Source organism: Lissotriton helveticus, chromosome 3_1 (genome assembly GCF_964261635.1).
Source record: "Lissotriton helveticus chromosome 3_1, aLisHel1.1, whole genome shotgun sequence".
Taxonomy (NCBI): Eukaryota; Metazoa; Chordata; class Amphibia; order Caudata; family Salamandridae; genus Lissotriton; species Lissotriton helveticus.
The window spans coordinates 966050385-966069849 of NC_136061.1; the positions used below are offsets into that span (position 1 = coordinate 966050385).

At 45.5% G+C, this 19465-nt stretch overlaps 1 protein-coding gene across 4 annotated transcripts in view; it reads right to left on the reverse strand.

Annotated features, from left to right (window-relative positions):
* AGAP1 (ArfGAP with GTPase domain, ankyrin repeat and PH domain 1) overlaps positions 1-19465 on the reverse strand; it is a 1166515-nt gene that overhangs the window by 340617 nt on the left and 806433 nt on the right. For all 4 annotated transcript variants that reach the window (XM_078681380.1, XM_078681378.1, XM_078681379.1 and 1 more), the window contains exon 10: positions 6545-6649. In XM_078681380.1, the coding sequence (XP_078537506.1) occupies positions 6545-6649 (105 nt within the window). The remainder of the gene's footprint in view (positions 1-6544; positions 6650-19465) is intronic.

Here is a 19465-nt window from a genome sequence, read left to right on the forward strand (position 1 = left end):
GCGCCGCCTTTCACCTGGTACACGGCTCCATCTACAGGGGCATAGCACTTCCTTCAGCCGTTCCGTTAAGCACTCTCCCTGGACTCCCCCCAACTCCCCCAAAAAAGAACACAACTGTTAAGAGTAAAGCGTGAGTGGATCTAATGGAGTGGCTTTTAGCAAATCACAGCTGTGTGAATGAGGAGTGTTTGTGCTTTTTTGGAATGTGGAGGTGTGGGCGGGGAAGTACTGTGGTTTAAACCTGGTATGATTAGCTAAAGGAGTAAGCAACAATGTCATTTCACATCTCACCATTTTTTAGCTTCACCTGCCGCCACTGGGTAGGTCTTCTGCAGAATTAGCTGAAACATAACTAAGTACACAGCATTTTTCTTAAAACGGTGTGTGAATGTTTTTTGATGCGTGAACACCTCGCTATTTTAGTCAAGTTAGCACGTATGGGGGAAGAGATCAGCCAGTGATCAGGATGAATTCTGCTTTTGGGTTGGATGCGCAGAGTTGAAGGTGCTTTGACATTCAGGATTGAATTATGCAGGAGCAAGATCAGTGCTGGAGGTTCATGAATGATAACATTTTTAGACAAAGCTTGTTCTTATTAGCATACTTGTATTTGGAGATGTCTTGTTTGGTAAGGAGTACTTACAGAGGGAAAGAACAGTTTGCATGCTGAAGAGCCCGGGGATAAGTATTAATCCATAGCGCACACCACAAGTGACTGAGATGAGATTGAGAGATTCGATGAACAGATCTGAACAAATCGCTGTCTGTCTGAGAGAAGGGATATAAACCAATTTAGGGCAGTTTTTGACATGTTCTTATATGAAGAGAGATCTCTAGTAGGACTTTATTATTAATGGTAATAAAACCCATGATAGGCAGATGAAGCTGAGATTATTGGTGTATGTGATCCTCAGAGCATTATCCACCTTTGGATCGTGGGAGATTCAGTACTGCATCATAAGCACAATCTGAGCTCACAAGAGAAATGGAGAAGCTTATTGTAGTGCTTGAAATGGAACTATAGAAATGAAGGCAGTCTCTGTAGTAAAGAACATATCCGCTACAGAGAAGTGCTGGCGCTTTCCCATTTACAGTTACACCCCTGCTGAGGAGTGCAGGTGGTACTCGGCCTTTCAAATTAAACAGATGCAGGTATTCAGTGCCTGACCACTTAATGCATGTGTTGATGCCAATTAAAGTATTTTGGAGTTGGCTGGTAGCTTTTGCCCGGAGGACTTTGCCAGGAAAACACAATATACCAAGGAGAGGTCCGCAGTATTCAGCCAAACGTGGTTTAATGGTTGTAGAATAATATAAGAATTAGAGGCTTTTTTCAGGGAGTCTAATATAGCAGAAAGGGGTTTGAGGATGCTGGAAGTTTCATGTCTGTGGCTTTTTATTTGGGTGAGAGATAATGAAAAGCCTGAGGATATAATGCAGTATTCAACAGTTTTGAAGTGTGCCTTACTTTCACGCTTAACTTTAAGATCATGAATTTCACGAATTTCATTTACACTGTGTTTTGTTTTCGGATTCTTTAATGCAGTCTTGAAATAGTGGAGAATCAGTTTAATGTTTTGTTACATTTATGAATTAGTCCTATTGGAGTTGAGTTCAGGTGTGTACCACAGAGTAGGCACCTTCGGATTAACTGTGGGGCACAGAGGCAGGTGTGATGGCTTGTTACGATCTGGAGGGAGAAGGTGTTGGTGGAGAGTAGTTAGGATCATGTGTGTGGCAGAGAGAGACAGCGTAATTTCTTCTGGGGTTATCTATTTGCAATTTTATGTATTAGTGTGAACTACGTTTTTTAAAATTTCTTTTTATTGGCATTTAAAGTGCAGAAACAATCCCAGGCTGCGGCCACGTAATACCAACCAGAGACAGGCAGATTAGGGCAGGAAAGCGCTTCCATCATATCATGACATCACATTAGCCATCTTTACAGGTTACATAGTAATAGCATCTTGGCAACGACTAGTCTTCAATATTAAGTCCTGGTGAAGGCAGGAGAACAATTTCCAGGTATTCATGGTAAAATGAGACACTCCGTATAAGACATGCAGACACATGTAAGGGGTCTGCTGACTTCTCTCTAGAAAGTGATTTTTTTTGGGTCTTTTTCCCAAGAACGTACAAGGCGGGGACAAGGATGTGTTGGGGCCTTTCATCTTGTCTTTAGGATGGAAGGAAGTCTCGTGAGTGCATACAAGTCAGAAGTGTCTCCCAAATATCTTTAGGGTGGGAGGTTGGGGGCATGCACTGCTAGTAAGTGGCCGGTTGTTCCAGGTGATACAAAAGGGGATGATGGACGGAGCGTTTGAGCAAATCAAACACTCACCCCCAGTCAACTGATCTGGGTTTAATCCATCACCATTCTTTAGCCCACTCAGCCACCCCAGTTCATCGCCACCCCCTTTTGTACCGCTTTGGCCGCCATAAGTTGGCAGGGTATGCTCAGACGTGAGTCCCTTGCTCACTTTGCCACTGGATTCAAGCAAGCCGGGCTGAGGACAGCTGGAATGCCAGAAACCGGTCCCAGGATGCTTGTTTCCGGTCCAGGGAAGGCATGGCTTGGCAGTTCGGGCTGGACTGTTCCCATGAGGCACAGGGTGAGACTGATTTGCATATAGCCATGTCTGAACTGGGGTGGCAGAGTGGGCTAAAGAACGGTGATGGATCAAACCTAGATCTTTTGACTGGGTGTGAGTGTTTGATTGGTTCAGATGCTCCGTCCATCACCACCCCCTTTTGTACCGGTTGTTCCAGGCAGCACACTGCCTTCCGCAACTAGGCTGTGACCCGGACACAGACGTCCTCCCCCAGGTGTCGGGCAACCTGGCGTTTGGACAGGAGCAGAGTGTGAACTAAGTTTAGAGGACTTTGCTTATCCTTTAATTGGCAATCTGTGTGAAAAAAGCGATACAATCATGAAGAGTATTGCATGATCATCAGATCAGTATTGTGACCTAAAATTGTGCTGCTCTTGATGTGTTGGGAAGGTAGCGTGACAGGGTTGCAGGTAAAGGTTATGAACACAAAGAAGGCATCAAATATGTTCTAGTAGTTGGAATTTCCCTGCACTTTGTCAGTGTTACTGATATTTGCTTAAGTGATGTGTTCAATTAAGTTGGAAACAGAAGTACTTTTTATAAACCTTCAGGCTAGCAAATCAAATAGAAAATAAAGATATGGGAGGGCGTGCGGGCTAACCGAGTAGTGAGAAATCCAAAGAAAAAGAGGCTGCAATGTAAGCTGGAGACGGGATTAATAAATAATGGCCACACCCATTCAATGGGTATATCACAGTTGTGAGATAGTGTACTGATTAGACATGAGCTTATCAAATGCAAGAGGCAAAGAAGGCATGTACCATGTCTTTATGACGAGGAGCTAATTATTGGCATCAGGCTGTGTAAGTTAAAACCGTGCGCTATCAAAGATTTTACAAATTTCGTTTATATGCCAAATAACAAGTGAAGCATCTACGCTTAAACACAAGCACATAATTTAGCTCACCAGATCACTCATCAATGCCCAACCTCATTACACTGTGGACTGTACTCCGGCCTTTCCGGGAAAAAAATCTAATTACATGTGATACTAAACAAAGCTGGAACACACTCTATAAATTAAAAAGAGGCGACCACATGCAAGTAGGCCTGCAGTTTCACAGTTGGCTACAGCATTACATATTGTTGAAGGAATTACTGAAAACACTAGTGTTCAATCTCACACTTGCTGAGCCTGCCATTCAATCCTTCCACCAGAACATTACAATCACTAAATAATCGGATACAAATCTCTAATAATCTTAAGTGTAACTGCTCGTTGTAGGAAACCCACCTTTTCTGTGTGGTCATACAGATTTTTCGCCTTTTGCTGGAACCTATATTTTTGCTCGCTTTAGAAATCTGTGCACTTTAACCCTGCAAACCAGTAATAAAGTGCCTGTGCTCCCCCTTTACAGATGGAAAATTTAGCATATTCCTTATCTGCATACTAAAATTATGTATGCGTCACTAGTATATGGTTCAAAGACTAACCAGGGCCTAGAAATTCAATGATACTGGTGGGCTGCAGCACCTATAGTGCCATCCACTCCACCAACAGTGTTAATATGGCTTCAGGCCTACCACTGTAGCCTGACCGTAGCAGTGTACAAACTGCAAATCACATGACAAAATAAAGCCCTTTGAAAGGTCAAAACCTCCCTCTTAAATAGTAATAAGGCACCCTTGTTTATGCCTTGCTTCCGACAAGACAGGATGCATGGTATTCAGAAGTAAGGCATATAGAAATTGAAAATCCTTACAGTGACCAGCTCCCAGAATCTATATTTCACTGTGGCAGGCCTAGCTGTGTTATGTACAAAACCAGAGTACAAATTAAAATCCTCATACTGCACCGCAGGAATGGGTCGAGAGAGAAAAAAATAATGAAACATCTATTTATTACACCTACAAAAATCCAATTCAATGGTGAACTTGGATATTTAATAAATCTTAAGGAAAAGTAACGTTTAGTATGCTACATTTTCCCTGCCCGAAGTCCCTGGAGGCTAATATACAATGGCCCACTACCTTCTCTCAGCCACTAATTAGCCTTGAATAGGTATGATTAGGCCTCAAATGCCTCCCAGGAGCAAATATTAGGCTGCCCTAATTAGCACAGATGACTCCTCCGAATATGAATGATGGGGGGTATGGCACCCATTTTGACACTACAGTGTTAAATCCTGCTTGATTGTCAAAACCTGCTTGAAGTGTCAGTTGGGTTACATATAACACCAGGGAAACACTTAAAAGGGGAGATCCACTACCTGGCTGCTGAAAGACTCTGCTTTTGTCCTAGACACCGGGTTTACAAGTAACTTTTGAGACACACTCAGAAGGGGAGAGAATATCCTGCCAAGAAAATTCATGTGGATCCACTGTGTGGTTGTTGAAGAGCTCTACTTTGGTCCTACCAGACTTCTGTCTCTGTGTTTATTGTGGGTTCAATGGGTGCCTCAAATTGGATTGGAGTGTTAGATGTGGGAAGACACTAGGATTACCATAGTACATACCCCTTATACACACCAGCCCTCGTAGCCCAGGTGTGGTATGGTTGAAGACTGGTTATCTTGAAAATGCACAAAGTGTTTGAGTTGTCCCTGGAAACGTATACCCCATTTGGTAGCCCGTGTCCAGGAGTCATTCAAACACACTAGCTAGTGGCAAGCATAAACGTGACGCCTCCAGGTATCCACTTCAGTTCACGCCCTGGACCTGTAGAAGATCAGAAGCAGACTGGTCCTGCTGGTTATGATCTGAGAGAAGCCCTGAAGGACGGAATCTTCTCCCTCTTGTACCCAGGACAAAGAAGTGGACTACAAGGGTCATCTAGCCTCAAGTTCAAGCTACAGGATATCACAAGCTACAAGAAGCCTTTTCTAGGTTGTACTTAGTTGACTAGGAGCAGCTGGACCTGGACTGGACCCTGCTGTTAGCCTCTGCCTGGCACCCTGTGAGTCTCTAAGTGATATATACATTTATATATATATATTTTGTAAAGTTTTGTATAGCACGAACAAGACCCCAAAGGGTATCAGAGTGCTTCACTGTAGTGGAAGGGGAACGCTGAGGTATAGGAGGCTAACATGATGAACTAATAAGATAATAAGTAAATAAATGCGAGCACAATATAACTTGATAAAGTACTACCCCGAGGTCCGGGGAGGGCTTTAGAAGTATACTTTAGTAGTGGACTGGGACATAAAACACTAAGACACAAGGTAAAATCTTTGACCAGGACGAACTTGGTTGGCATATCTGACCCAAGTCCATTGCGGTCAGCCTCAAATTGCACTTAGGTCTTTGCCTACCACGACCAGTGACTTTCATTGGAGCTTTGTGCTTTTTGGCTCGATCTCTACTTAAAATTTAACAATTCACATACCAGGTTCCCCTTCCTGGATTTCTGTTGTTATGTTTATTGCATTTTATTCTATTTTTCGAATTCAGTTTAGGATTTGCATTGTGTTTTATTTTGTCTTTATTTCTCTTTTGGAATTGCATAAATACTTTTCCCTAAGTTAAGCCTGCCTGCTCTGTGCTTTAGCTACTAGGGGGTTGAGCTCGGGTTAACGTAGTGACTTTAAGGGTTCACCCTGACAAGGCTTGTGATTATTTCTTGAGCTAGGAAGAGAGCCACCCCAAATAATCCAAATTCTTACACATGTGCATAAGTCTGTACCCTCAAAAGTTTCCTGTTTCTACTTTCCATGCCTACTCACAAGCACTGGTGGCATTATTGAGATTATTTGCAACAATTCAATTCACTATTGCAAATGGGCCTGATGCCCCAATGAAGCCCAAGATTCTTCAAAATAAGGGATAGTAATTCTATTTCCAGAAAGCAAACTTGAGTCCATAACCCCATGCAAAGCCATCTCCTCCCTCTCCTGCAAGAACATATACCAGGGACACTCAATGTGTAAGAAGGGACAATCTTTTTCTCCAGGCACAGCTTGAATGGGCAGGCGAGGGCCAACAGTACTCACATGAAGGCTGGGGTGATAGGTCAGCACACCGTTGTCACAGAGAGTCACATACTTCTTCTTCCACTCTTTGTTTAACGATTTGCCACTTCTCTTGAGTAACATACCCTGTGAGAAGGAAAGAGACAGAGTTAGCAAAGAGAACAGCAGTCTTGCAAACTTACTTTAGATCAAAGTAGGAAGAGGCTCGGCAATCTTAAATGATTAATGTAGGAAGGTTGACCCCTGACTATGGTTGCCCCCAACTTTTTGCCTGGTGTTTTGCTGGTTTTCTGACTTAGTTGACCTGGGACCCTGCTATTCAGGGCCCCAGGCCTACTGCTCTCTCTGTAAAATGGATTCCATGTACCTTAGGTACATATCTAAATTGGATACTGAGTCACCTTATCAGTCCCTGTACAGTGTACCTTAGGTACCCAGGGCATAGGTGTACCCAGGGCCTACCAGGGGCTGCAGCATGTATTATGCCACCCCTGGCTGGCCATCCAAAACTGACACAACTGGCTGCACGACAGCTGGGGCAAGGTGGTGTACTCACCCTTTGCTTTAGATATAGTATACCTATATCTAACCCTGAAATGGACACACAGATCTCCTATCAGTCACTCCTATGGCAGGCCTTAACAATCCTGAAGGCAGAGTGCTTGGAATCGTGTGAGATGGTGCTCTGGCATGAGCTGAGCCTGTCTGCGGCTTTCGGGATCTATCCCTTAGCCGTTTCCATGATATCGCATACCATATACTCTTAAGTGCATTATAATCCTCGCGGTTAAATGCCAACTCTGGTATCGCTTTATCAAAACATGTCGAGTAAGGTGTCATACAAATTGGAATACTAACCCCTCGCCAATTCTGGCGACGGGGTTAGCATTCCACCCTTCTAGAGGGGCACGACATGCATGTAACCTATAACCCGGTTAAAAGTCAGACAGAGCCTTAGCATCCACAAAATGGATGCTGCCACCGAGACACAAGTCTGCCCTCCTGCTGCTGGGAGTCCTCCCAGAGCAGGAGATAAGGACAAAGGGTTTCCTGCCAGGGGCGGTGCCAGCACCGTCCCAGACAGGGTTTTGTGTATTGTAGGTAGGCAGGGCTTTAGAGGAAGGTGACTGCAAGTGGCACCCCGGTGCTCACTGTGCATAGGCCGGCTGAAACCAGTTCCAGGGGCACTCCAGCCCCTGGCCTGGGGAAAGCCCGCCAAGGAAGTGGGTGTAACCACCCCCCTCCTGGTCCCACCCATAGGGCAGGACTTAGTCGCGTGCCAGCCCCCTTTTCCCAGATAAAGGTAGAGACTGGCCCCCTTCCAAATCAGATCATCTTTGGAATCAAGACACGACTTTCTGCGAAAGGACTTCAAGATTTCCTTCTTCAAGATTCTCCCTTGTGACTAAGGAGTAGTCACCCTGCATCCGCAGGCACCATCTAAGAACACTGCGGTCTGCTGCAAGTCCTTCCTCCGGAATCCGACTGCCCAGCTCGACGAGAACCGGCTTCCCTGGCACCTCTGACCTCTACCCGCCTCTACAGCCAAGCTGAGAACCGTGGGTGCGACGAGACCTCAAGGGACCGGCCATCTTCAAGACTGCACGACTTCTTTCCAGCAAGCCCGCCGAGTAATCTACTGGTGAGTGCTTTGGGGTCCGAGAAGCCCCGACTCTGAGCAGCTCCAGCTCCGAAGTGCAGCCCCCCAGCATCTCCACGATCTGCGTGGGGCCCTTCTGCTTTCCGCTGCTCACCGCGTTGTTTGGCTACTAGCCCGTTGGCTTGTGGCCTTCCTGACGACGCCCGACGACATTTCTGCTGCTGGTCTGGTTGCTCCAGACTGGCCCTTGCCCCCTTCCAGAAGAGGAGCACCCCGGACCCTCCTGGTCCACTCAAGACGCCATTTTGAGTCCACCGCGTGGGCTTGAATTAGCCAAGGCTTGTTGCCCAATCCTGGGTAACTTCGACGCCGACAACTTCATCCGTCGTGGGACAGCTCGCACCTCCATCCTGGTCGCCGACAACGCCTCCTGGTCCGAGAGACTGCAGAGCCCAGCAGTGCCCACTCACCTGACTGCGGTGACTTCGCCCGGTGCCATCCTGGTGCCCACTTAATCACTGGCTAGTGATTCAAGAACTTGGTCCCCTCTGCTTTCAGGTTTTCTTCTTCCTTGATCCAGGCTTGGATCCATCGAACTTTCCTTCACTGGTCGCCTGCCAGCAACTTCTTCCTTCCAGGCTCCTGGTCCGGCAACGAGATCCCCGACGTCTTTTCAGACCTATGCAGCTGCAGCCCCTGGGCTAGGTAACTTCGGCACTCCGGTGTCCCAGCATAGCCTCACTATCCAAGGGTCAGGATCCACTGTCGTTTTCTCCCTACCAGGTCGGGTTCGCCCGTGAACACTAACTTTGTGAATTCTAGCTTCCATAGACTTTGTCCCGCATCCCGCATGAGAGTGCACACTCTGCACCCGAGTCCCCTAGGCCTCCTAGTAGTAATCTAACGATTCCCTAGTCCAGTCCTAGCGATTCCAAAGCCTATTAGAACTGTTACTTACCTGCTAGTAATTCGCATTCCACTTTTAGCGTATATGGTTTTTCGTGCCCCTCGGGCATTTGTGTAACGTGCTAACTTAAAAGTATTTTCGTAAGAGTTTTGTTGTGTGCTTAGCTCCCTGTCTCAAAGAGCCAGGGTAGTCTTGTTATAAATAAATACACTGTTTATTTTCATAACAACTTGTGTGGTGTCCTTTCACTGGGTGTTCAAGGGGTAATGTGATGGTAAAACAGCTGGCTTAACACGCCCTCTAGAGTCTTAGCCTTAGACTGCTCGTATCCATGCTACTAGGATAGCTGGTCTATAAGGTTGACTTACAACCAATCATCAATAAGGGTTGTTTGGACTGATATATAGTGATCACTAGAATAGTAAGCACTGCACATCAGGCCAACTTCTCACAATTAACTTTCCACGGCACGCCTAAACCCTTCCATCCATTCTCCAGATGCAAACAACTCTTGGGTGTCTGGCCCGGCAGTTCACAGGAGCCAGAAGGGTCAGACTTGCTCTAATATCTAGAGAAAGGTCTGACCAGAGAGAGTGCCTGCTACTACAGCTTTATCTGCCTGAAGAAGAGACTGATTCTCAGTGTTAACGTACATAACGCCTCTCTCAAGGCTCGTGGACAGCAGAAAGACAGTCTGATAATAAATGGGTGATTATGGGGACAAGTTGCTTCTGTAACTAGAGGATAGAGTGTTTAGTGAACTATAGGTGATAACTTGACAATCTTGATATTCAGTGATTTATTCTTTCAGGTCTCCTGCGATTAAGTCTGCTGAAACATCTACTCTGTCTCCACCACATACCACTATGAAATCCATTCTGGTCACCGCTAGCGCAATTTTATTCTTTTACCCTGTATGTGGAGAGATGGGATTCATGCATGTGGTACCTTACCCCCGGGACACAGCTTTCAAATAGTGTTGGAACGGACAATAAACATTTTCAATGCAGCAGAACTATAATGTATTCAGCACTTCAAAGTTAATATTTACATCGTATCGTACTCCAGTCTGGAATAATCTGGGGCTAGCTCTGCCTAAAGGTACGGACTTGACAAGCAACGGTGGAGAAGCATCAGGTGGTAGGAAGAGAACAGGGACTCGGACTCACAAGCTAATTTTTTTGCACAGATGAAAGATCCTGTTTGCTCAGGAGATTCTTCCCTGGCCTTTGGAAAGACATCCAAGTTTTTCGACCCCATCTCAAAAGCTGCCTTAAGCTTGCAAAGACCCACTGGGCTGTTGGTTTTTCCTGTGAATTTCCCCTAGTAGCCCAAACCTGATTTGAATGGGCCGCCACACACTTGCAGCACTTGAAATAATGAACCTTCTCTGGTCAGTTCTGAGATGGATGGCACTCTTGACGGCTGTATGGCTAGAGAGGCATGTCCCACTCTCCTCATTATATGTTGTGTGCTGTACATCCATACTGAACATAGTAGGACAAGAAACTGACGTGACTGATTATATGTGTGTAGAGAAGAAGTTAGGGTGGAGGGTCATTGTATCCTATACACGGGTGGCCCAGGGTATTTTTATATAGGACACTGGCTTTTCGACAAATCCCAAAGTGCTCCCTAGAATATGGTCGAGCTCATCCTGGTTTTTAGGGACCAGGATGAGACCTGATGATGAAGTATGCTACTAATAGAGTGGGTGAGGGTCTTTAAACAAAACCTGGTGGCTTATCGAGTGGGTCAAACCGTAACTATGGACGTTGTTCATCTAGCGTAACCACAGACTCTAGGGGATTTGAAACACTTTGGTGTGATTTGAGTAATGAAAGCTTCCCTAGAGGCAACTATGTTTTTGGTGTGTACACATACATATGTTTTACTCATTCATTCACTCCAGAACCTTAAACCCAGCAAAGCAAGGATCATTGTAAGAGCAAAATAAAGTGATAACACCTATCATACAATAAACTCATAATAAGGCTAGACAGGTAACCTGTTAGCAATTATGAATACAGTGCTTACATTTAATAATAAAGTGAAGTTTAACATTCTCTCCTGGGTGTCGGGAGAACCATAAACCTGTAACCATGAGTACTTCCTATAACTTCGTCTCAGACAGTATAAATGGAAGCCTGTTTTGGCCATCGTCCATTGAAAATGACTTATAGTATTTATATGTTACCGTGCGTTAAGTAGGATAGAAAATGGAGAAGTAGAACTGAAGATGCCAGAATAAACTAAGACCGATCAGAACCTTCTAGCCAGAGCAATACTGTGATGATTATCTGCAGAGGTCCCGGAGCTGAACGACTGAGACAGACATTCTGCAAAATGTGCGAACCTAGTCAAAGTTCTCCTGGTTGTTGAACCCCAAGCAAGACAGCACAGAACAAACTTAATATGATGGCTTGTGAGACGATGGACCAGAAGTGGCCTTTGTTGCCACATGATGGACATAAAATAAACTACGAAACTGAAGGCAATGGCCCACTCAAGGAAAGCTTCTAAGCTGGATGCACACTGATGTGCTCAGGGTAGCATGTCTCTAGGCAGCACTCTTCACTTGCTATTAGGTCTTTGTAGTACTTGAATGTCGACTGACCAACACTCAAGGTCCTGATGATGCGCTCACATAAGATGGGTCACCAAATAACTTTGAAAGCCACATTTCCTGTTGCACAAAAGGTGTTGCGTCAAAGTCCTCTGTATAGTCCTTCCCAGCACTGTCATGTACTTGATCCAGTGGTTTTAAAGGTTGAAGACTAACAGACAGAAGGGGGGGTTGGGGGGGAATCGTCTGTTTTAACTATGACAACTATTTGTAAAAACACAAGCACAATGGGCAAATCACTGGGGGAAAAAAACAACACACACATACTTGCACTCTCAAATGTAGTCACCCGAAAACCATGGACTGTTTGAATAAGAGAAAAAACAGACTGGAGGGGATCTTGTACTTTTTATGTCCTGAGGCTGCATGAAGAATAGAGTAGAGTGCAATGTTACCAAGCTACATTCAACAAGAGATCTGACTTGGAGATAGTCATGTAACAAAAATGAAATACAAGCAAAGAGGGGCTTTTGTTCTGCACTCGTCATCCACCGATATGTTCAATGGCCAATCCCGTTTTGCTGCCACCTTCCATAGCAAATATCATGAAGCAATAGGTTAGCCAACTTCGTCCACAGCCTCTCTCTTGTCTACTAAAAGACCAGAATCACTCACATCTGTGGAGGCACAAAAACCCCCTCGGCAATCCAGAGCAGACTAAAGAGAACCGTGTGGTGAGAAGGTACTGGATCAGTCACGTTGAACAGTTATACACAACTGACCTGGTGGTGGTAGCAGCTCCTTCTCTCCACCCTGCCCTGATCTCCGGGTCCAATATGGTACACCCATTACAGAAGGCGCAGCAATAGCTACTATTAACAAAATAAGGAATGATGGGCACGGGGCCCGAACAGGATTCCAGCTTCTGTATTCAAAACGGCACAAGACTTTGGGGTGACAACTATAACGCCACTCTTTCATCACGATTTCTCCACCTAAATTACACCATTCTCCAAGAACAAGAGGGGCACAATCCTCTTTTTTCCCCATTCATAAAAGGGGAGACCGCTCCGACCTGACAAATTATCGGCTCGTCGCTCTTCTCGCTCTTAAAGCCAAAGCCTATGCCCGCATCCTTTTGAAGGAGCTGGAAGCACGGGCAACGGAAAAAAGAATCCTCCCGCTCTTCCAATCTGGATTTAGGCCCGACTGTTCAAAAATGGACTACATAATAGCGCTGGCCCATTTAACCACAAGAGGCACCAGGAGGAAGTAACCTCCCCCTGTTTTGCTGTTTCGTCAATTATAGTACTGACAGGGTGGAACAGGCAGGTGATAATAACCTTGTTGGAACAGGACACCAAAAGACTTTGTGCCAGTACCACTACAGGGACGTTGGATGCATCTTACACCCCAGGGAAGGCACAGTCCTATTCTCAACACGCATTTTCAGCCGAGGCCTGCAGGAAAATCCTCTACATGAGGCTCGTCGTTTTGCCAATCTCGGACTTTAATTCTGTCAGGGCCCGTCAAGAGGAGGCAATCACATGCATGGTATGCAACTACTGCAAGGACCCTGGCTTCACCTGATGTGTTGCTGCCCCAAACTGGCTGATTAGCGCCGCCGCCTGCTTCTCCCTTTGTTTCAGTCTAATGGCATCAGGAGCTGCAGGGAGGGTCGGGCCTGTGCTTCTCTGAAACACACCAAGCACCCTCGCCAGATTGGGAAAATTTATGAACTCTTTTCGACTTTCATTCACTGAAGTCGCCATAGGAAGACATTAGCTCCTCGGTGCACATCACATGTTCTGTACTCCGCTATCAGAAGCGCAGTCAACCAGCATGTATGACTTCAACAGCTATATGGCTATGGGCATGTGGACCCGCACTCTGCAGGTTGGTGGACTCGCCCTAACAGCCTCAGGCACCATCATGGTGATCCTCACCTAATGTGGGTGGGGTATATATACAGTCTAGATTAAAACATCCTGACGTACCCATTTGCTAAGCAGCAGGAGGCCCCACTAGTTTACACTCTGTACTTTACTCCCCTTTTCCCACAACCCAGGTCACTTTCTTTCATGCTCGAAGATGCTAGAACCATCTGAAATAACGTTTACCTTGTTTTTATCTTCTCTTTTAACTTGGCTTAGAGGGCGACCTTACCCATTAAATATTATTGACTGCATTTTATTTTTAAAAGCATTACTAATAATGTGCCAGTTGTGGTAACTGCTGTTTTCTTTTATGTGTAATTGCAACATACAGTTTTAGACATATAAAAACTTAAATTAATGGAACATGAATAAAAATGACTGATTATTCACTTTTAGTGGTTTTTTTTCCCTGATCACATTTGCAAATCTATCTAAAAAGGATATTAACACTCAAAGGCAGAGAAGGTGGACCAAAAGTTACACTTACCAATACTTTTTTTCCTTTCCACTTTGTATCATGCTGGTGTGTTTAAACTATGTCTTCAGTTTACAGTAATTCAAAGCCAATAGTATGTTCTATTTGTGCTAATATGAATCAACCTTTCTGCTGGTGTACAATAAAAATAAATGGGCTGTTTGCCTGTTGTAAATACACCTGCCTGCTTGGAAGTACCCGTAACAATCAAGTGTATGTGTAGGGTTTTTTTTCTTGATAATTTAAATTGAAAGCATTTGGTGTCCACGCTCAGGTGGTCCGGTTGTATTTCTTCCTTGTGGTGTATGCTTGCAAAAATATATATTTAAAAAAAAAAAATATATATATATATATATATATATATATATATATATATATATATATATATATATATATATATATATCAATTCCAGCACTTCCCCACTCAGGAAGAAACAACACGGACACCTTGCAAGGATTGCAGGTAATTTATTTCAAATGTAGAACTGCACCGCAACGCGTTTCACCTTTCGGCTTGATCACGCTAAAGAAGCCTAGCAGTGTACACATTTAAATATGCATTAGTGATAAACATAAACAAAGTGAAGAACTGTCTATTCACCTGCATTAAGACTTGCCCAACCCAGTTAGTTATGTATATGGAGTGATCATCCAGTGCCTTCTCTGTTTGGTTTAACTGTGATAAATGTATATAGTGTAAATAACCAGTATTACTGATGATCCATACATTCGTGGCCAATGTCACTCCCATGTATAAATTGATATGTCCTTATAGCGGTTATTCATACAATTATGACATAGTGTAAATATTATTGACTTGTGCTCTTTTCAGTGGCTGCCGTTTTCTGAACTGTTTTTTAGAACTTGTATATATGTTCTCTCACTGTATGATATTTCATTGATTTTTAGGTGATGGCACATTTTTGGTGATGGTGGGACACGCCTATTGGATCTTGACCAACAAAGCCAGACTGTTTAGTATACCCTTTGATGTTCATGCCCACTAGGGCGAGACTTTTTAATGAAAATTTTTTTTTTGTCTATTTAGACAAGTTGATTTGCATGCAGCGCAGTGTTGTATTTACCCCTTGAATAACTGTGGCCCACTTGGGCAGTTACTCCGACTGTAAGCAGTTTGATCATTACTGTTTTTCATCATGTCCAAATTACCACTGTGGCAGCGTGCACAAATTTATCTCATGAACTAGTAATGGGTTTTTCGTTCATACATTGGCTATTTGAATATGACTAGGTCAAAATGGCGGAACTAGTTAATAATTGGTTCAGTGACATTCATTTCACGGTGTTTTTGAGTCCTTTGTTTATGTTTATCACTAATGCATATTTAAATGTGTACACTGCTAGGCTTCTTTAGCGTGATCAAGCCGAAAGGTGAAACGCGTTGCGGTGCAGTTCTACATTTGAAATAAATTACCTGCAATCCTTGCAAGGTGTCCGTGTTGTTTCTTCCTGAGTGGGGAAGTGCTGGAATTGATAGTACACAGGGCTGCCGGTGCCCTGCTCACGGACCGCCCTGCTTGTCGGCTTCTTTCGGAACCGGAGTTTGTTGGCTCGTATATATATATATATATATATAGAGAGAGAGAGAGAGAGAGCGAGAGAGAGCGAGAGAGAGAGAGAGAGAGACAGCGCGAGAGAGAGAGCGAGAGAGAGACACACCATTGCACCAGCTTGCCAAGGCCCTACTTATTTGCTTTGCCAATGCTTTTGCTTCTTTTTGTGGCGGTCTCTTAGATGTGCAGAGACATGTGTGGGATTAAAGATCCTGTTGGGGGACTGAGGGAGACCAATCACTGCTCCACTAGTTATCTGTTCCGAGCTCCAGGGACCTAACAAACAAAGCAACTGCCCTGTGTTGCTACTAAGTTTGTATCCTGAACTCCACCTATAAGCTTACCTGATAAAAAAAACACCTTTCAGAACCCCTCCAATGCGGACTGGTGGACACGAGAGCACAATTTAGCAGTGACCCCAGAGTGACCCACACAAGGAACGGTTTCTATCCCCGGGTGCCTCAAAGGAACAATTATGCTGCTTTAATTCTTGCACAACAAACACACCATTCACACTGGGACATCAAAGGGACAATCATCAGATCCTATCTGGCCAGTGCACACCTGCAGCCAGCCCCATGCATTCATGTCCGGCTACCAATACAAGGACGTGTCCAGCACAGTCCGTGTAGGCACCCGAGGACGTGCACCGATGGCCGGAAGCGTGCTCTGTGGTCGCAAGGGGCGTGGAGAGAAATACCTGCTCTGTGAGTTCACAGTGATACATCCCTGTGGCATGCATGCTCGACGAGGGCACAGTGGCATGCCATGATGTGTAAGGCGTGCAGTGACGCATGTTCTGCGAGGGCACACAAACATATGCTCTTGGAGGATGCTCAGTAAAGGGGACGGTAGCATGCATGCTCTAGGACTGTGAGGGACTGGCGTTCAGGCTCTGCGAGGGTATAGCGACATGGATGCTCTGTGAACATACGGTAGCATGAGTGCTCTGCGAGGATACAGGGATTACATTCATGTGTGAGAGGTACATACATGTGATTCATGTGGGAGACTCCCAATTTCTAAAGTTCAAAATAGCTTTATTTTAGGTGTCTCCATTCTAAAATCTACTCTTTTCAATGTATTTTGTTCTCGTATGGTTGGCATGTACGGGGGTGCTGCGACATGCATGGTCTATGAGGAAGCAGTGACATGCAGGCTGTGCGACACAGTCTCATGCTCTGTGCAGGGCTTCGGCGTCCATGTTTTGTAAGGGTTCGGTGGCTTACACGTTATTTGCGGGTTCTTTGGTAATCTTCACCTCTACATCTTTAGGTGAGGCCTGCTGGTAGCTCAAGGCTGCAGGGTGCTGGTGAGCAATGGCTGTTTGTTGTTGTTTCTTTAGATTAATGTAGGTTCGGAATGGCTGGAGACTGGAGTGACGCGATGCATCCTGGGGGACGGAAGAGGGCTATTGCTGAAGAATGTGGTTTTCAGGTAGGCGCACTAGCTACAACTGCTTCCAAAAACCAAAGCCATCTCCTTCCACCATCAGGCTCGTTGTAAACCACCTACGTCATGCGAAACCGAAGAGGTAAAACTCGTGCCCTATCGTTTCGCGCTGCTACGGAAGACGAAATGGCTGCCGCCTACCTTCTTTCGCACCAACAGTGTCACCGCACTCAAAATAATTAAACGAGAATAAAAAAATGCCGCCAAAAATATATCAAGTTGCAAATATCTTTATTAGCCTTGTGTGTTTTACGCGCCGTCCCTGGAGAGCGCGCGAGCCCATAGCACGCAAAGTGTACAAGCTTTAAATAACTTACAAAGTGCCCGTAATGAAGAGAAGTGTTATCTGAAATCCATCACTCAGCGGCCGCCTAGCCTCGAGCAATCACCAAACAGCGCTCATAAATTTATATTAAAACTCTACTCAATAGCAATTATTTACCAACAAAGATTTATTGATTGCGTTTGTTGTTCGGAGACGGAAGAGGAGGGGGAGGGGCACTCTTGGACAGTGGATACTGCAGGTCAGCGACAGTGGACAGTACACGGAGCAAGAGGCGAGGAAAGCACTGTGCAAGGTCGGGTGGGGTGGGACGTGGACAAAAACAGGCATTGGCCAGTGCGCAGGGGCAGACATGGTAAAGGGGAACTACTGCAAGGTGGCGTAGTAAAGTGTATGTTAGGGGGGCTACTGCAAGGTGGCATAGTAAAGTGTATGTTAGGGGGGCTACTGCAAGGTGGCATAGTAAAGTGTATGTTAGGAGGGCTACTGCAAGGTGGTGCAGGAAAGTGTATGTTAGGGGGGCTACTGCAAGGTGGCGTAGTAAAGTGTATGTTAGGGGGCTACTGCAAGGTGGCGCAGGAAAGTGTATGTTAGGGGGCTACTGCAAGGTGGCACAGTAAAGTGTATGTTAGGGGGGCTACTGCAAGGTGGCGCAGTAAAGTGTATGTTAGGGGGCTACTGCAAGGTGGCGCAGTAAAGTGTATGTTAGGGGGCTACTGCAAGGTGGCGCAGTAAAGTGTATGTTAGGGGGGCTACTGCAAGGTGGCGCAGTAAAGTGTATGTTAGGGGGGCTACTGCAAGGTGGCATAGTAAAGTGTATGTTAGGGGGCTACTGCAAGGTGGCGCAGTAAAGTGTATGTTAGGGGGCTACTCCAAGGTGGCGCAGTAAAATGTATGTTAGGGGGACTACTGAAAGGTGGCGTAGTAAAGTGTATGTTAGGAGGCTACTGCAAGGCGGCGTAGTAAAGTGTATGTTAGGGGGCTACTGCAAGGTGGCATAGTAAAGTGTATGTTAGGGGGCTACTGCAAGGTGGCGTAGTAAAGTGTATGTTAGGGGGCTACTGGAAGGTGGCGTAGTAAAGTGTATGATAGGGGGCTACTGCAAGGTGGCATAGTAAAGTGTATGTTAGGGGGACTACTGCAAGGTGGCGTAGTAAAGTGTATGTTAGGGGGCTACTGCAAGGTGGCATAGTAAAGTGTATGTTAGGGGGGCTACTGTAAGGTGGCATAGTAAAGTGTATGTTAGGGGGCTACTGCAAGGTGGCGCAGTAAAGTGTATGTTAGGGGGGCTACTGCAAGGTGGCGTAGTAAAGTGTATGTTAGGGGGCTACTGCAAGGTGGCATAGTAAACTGTATGTTAGGGGGGCTACTGCAAGGTGGCATAGTAAAGTGTATGTTAGGGGGCTACTGCAAGGTGGCTTAGTAAAGTATGTTAGGGGGACTACTGCAAGGTGGCGTAGTAAGTGTATGTTAGGGGGACTACTGCAAGGTGGCTTAGTAAAGTATGTTAGGGGGACTACTGCAAGGTGGCGTAGTAAGTGTATGTTAGGGGGACTACTGCAGGTGGCCTAGGAAAGTATATGTTATTTATTCGCACACAATGACAGCCTCTAAGCACCCAGGATCGACAAGATAGAGGAGAAAAAGCAGTCGGGACAGAGAGGGAAGTAGCCACTACAGGCAAAAGGTAGGGGGCATTAAAGTAGGAGCAGACAATGACCGCAGAGCGAGGGCATTAGTAGGGAACAATGGTGGCCAAAGGCAAGGGAGTGAAAAGAATTGTGGACAATGCGAGTAAAGGGCACCAATTACATAGTGCACACCCCAAAACTAATTGGCTCTTTGTGATTGCAAACATTGGTGCGGGGAACGCACTATAAAGTTGACTGCAGTTGGGTGGGCACTAGGCTCTCTGAAGGTGACCACTACACAGGATCAGGTAGGCCGATAGTCAAGGAATAAGCAGAAGATGATTTCTGCAACAGGCTAAGGGCATATTATCACCGCTGCTCAGTGGGATACAGCACAGCACAGTTGCAAGTGGGGCAAACCCAGGGTCCCTGGGTCAAGTTTGTTCAGCCAGCTTAGGTGCCTTACGAAGAGCACTTGGGGGGGGGGGGGGCTTGTTAAATTCCCAATAAAGAAAGC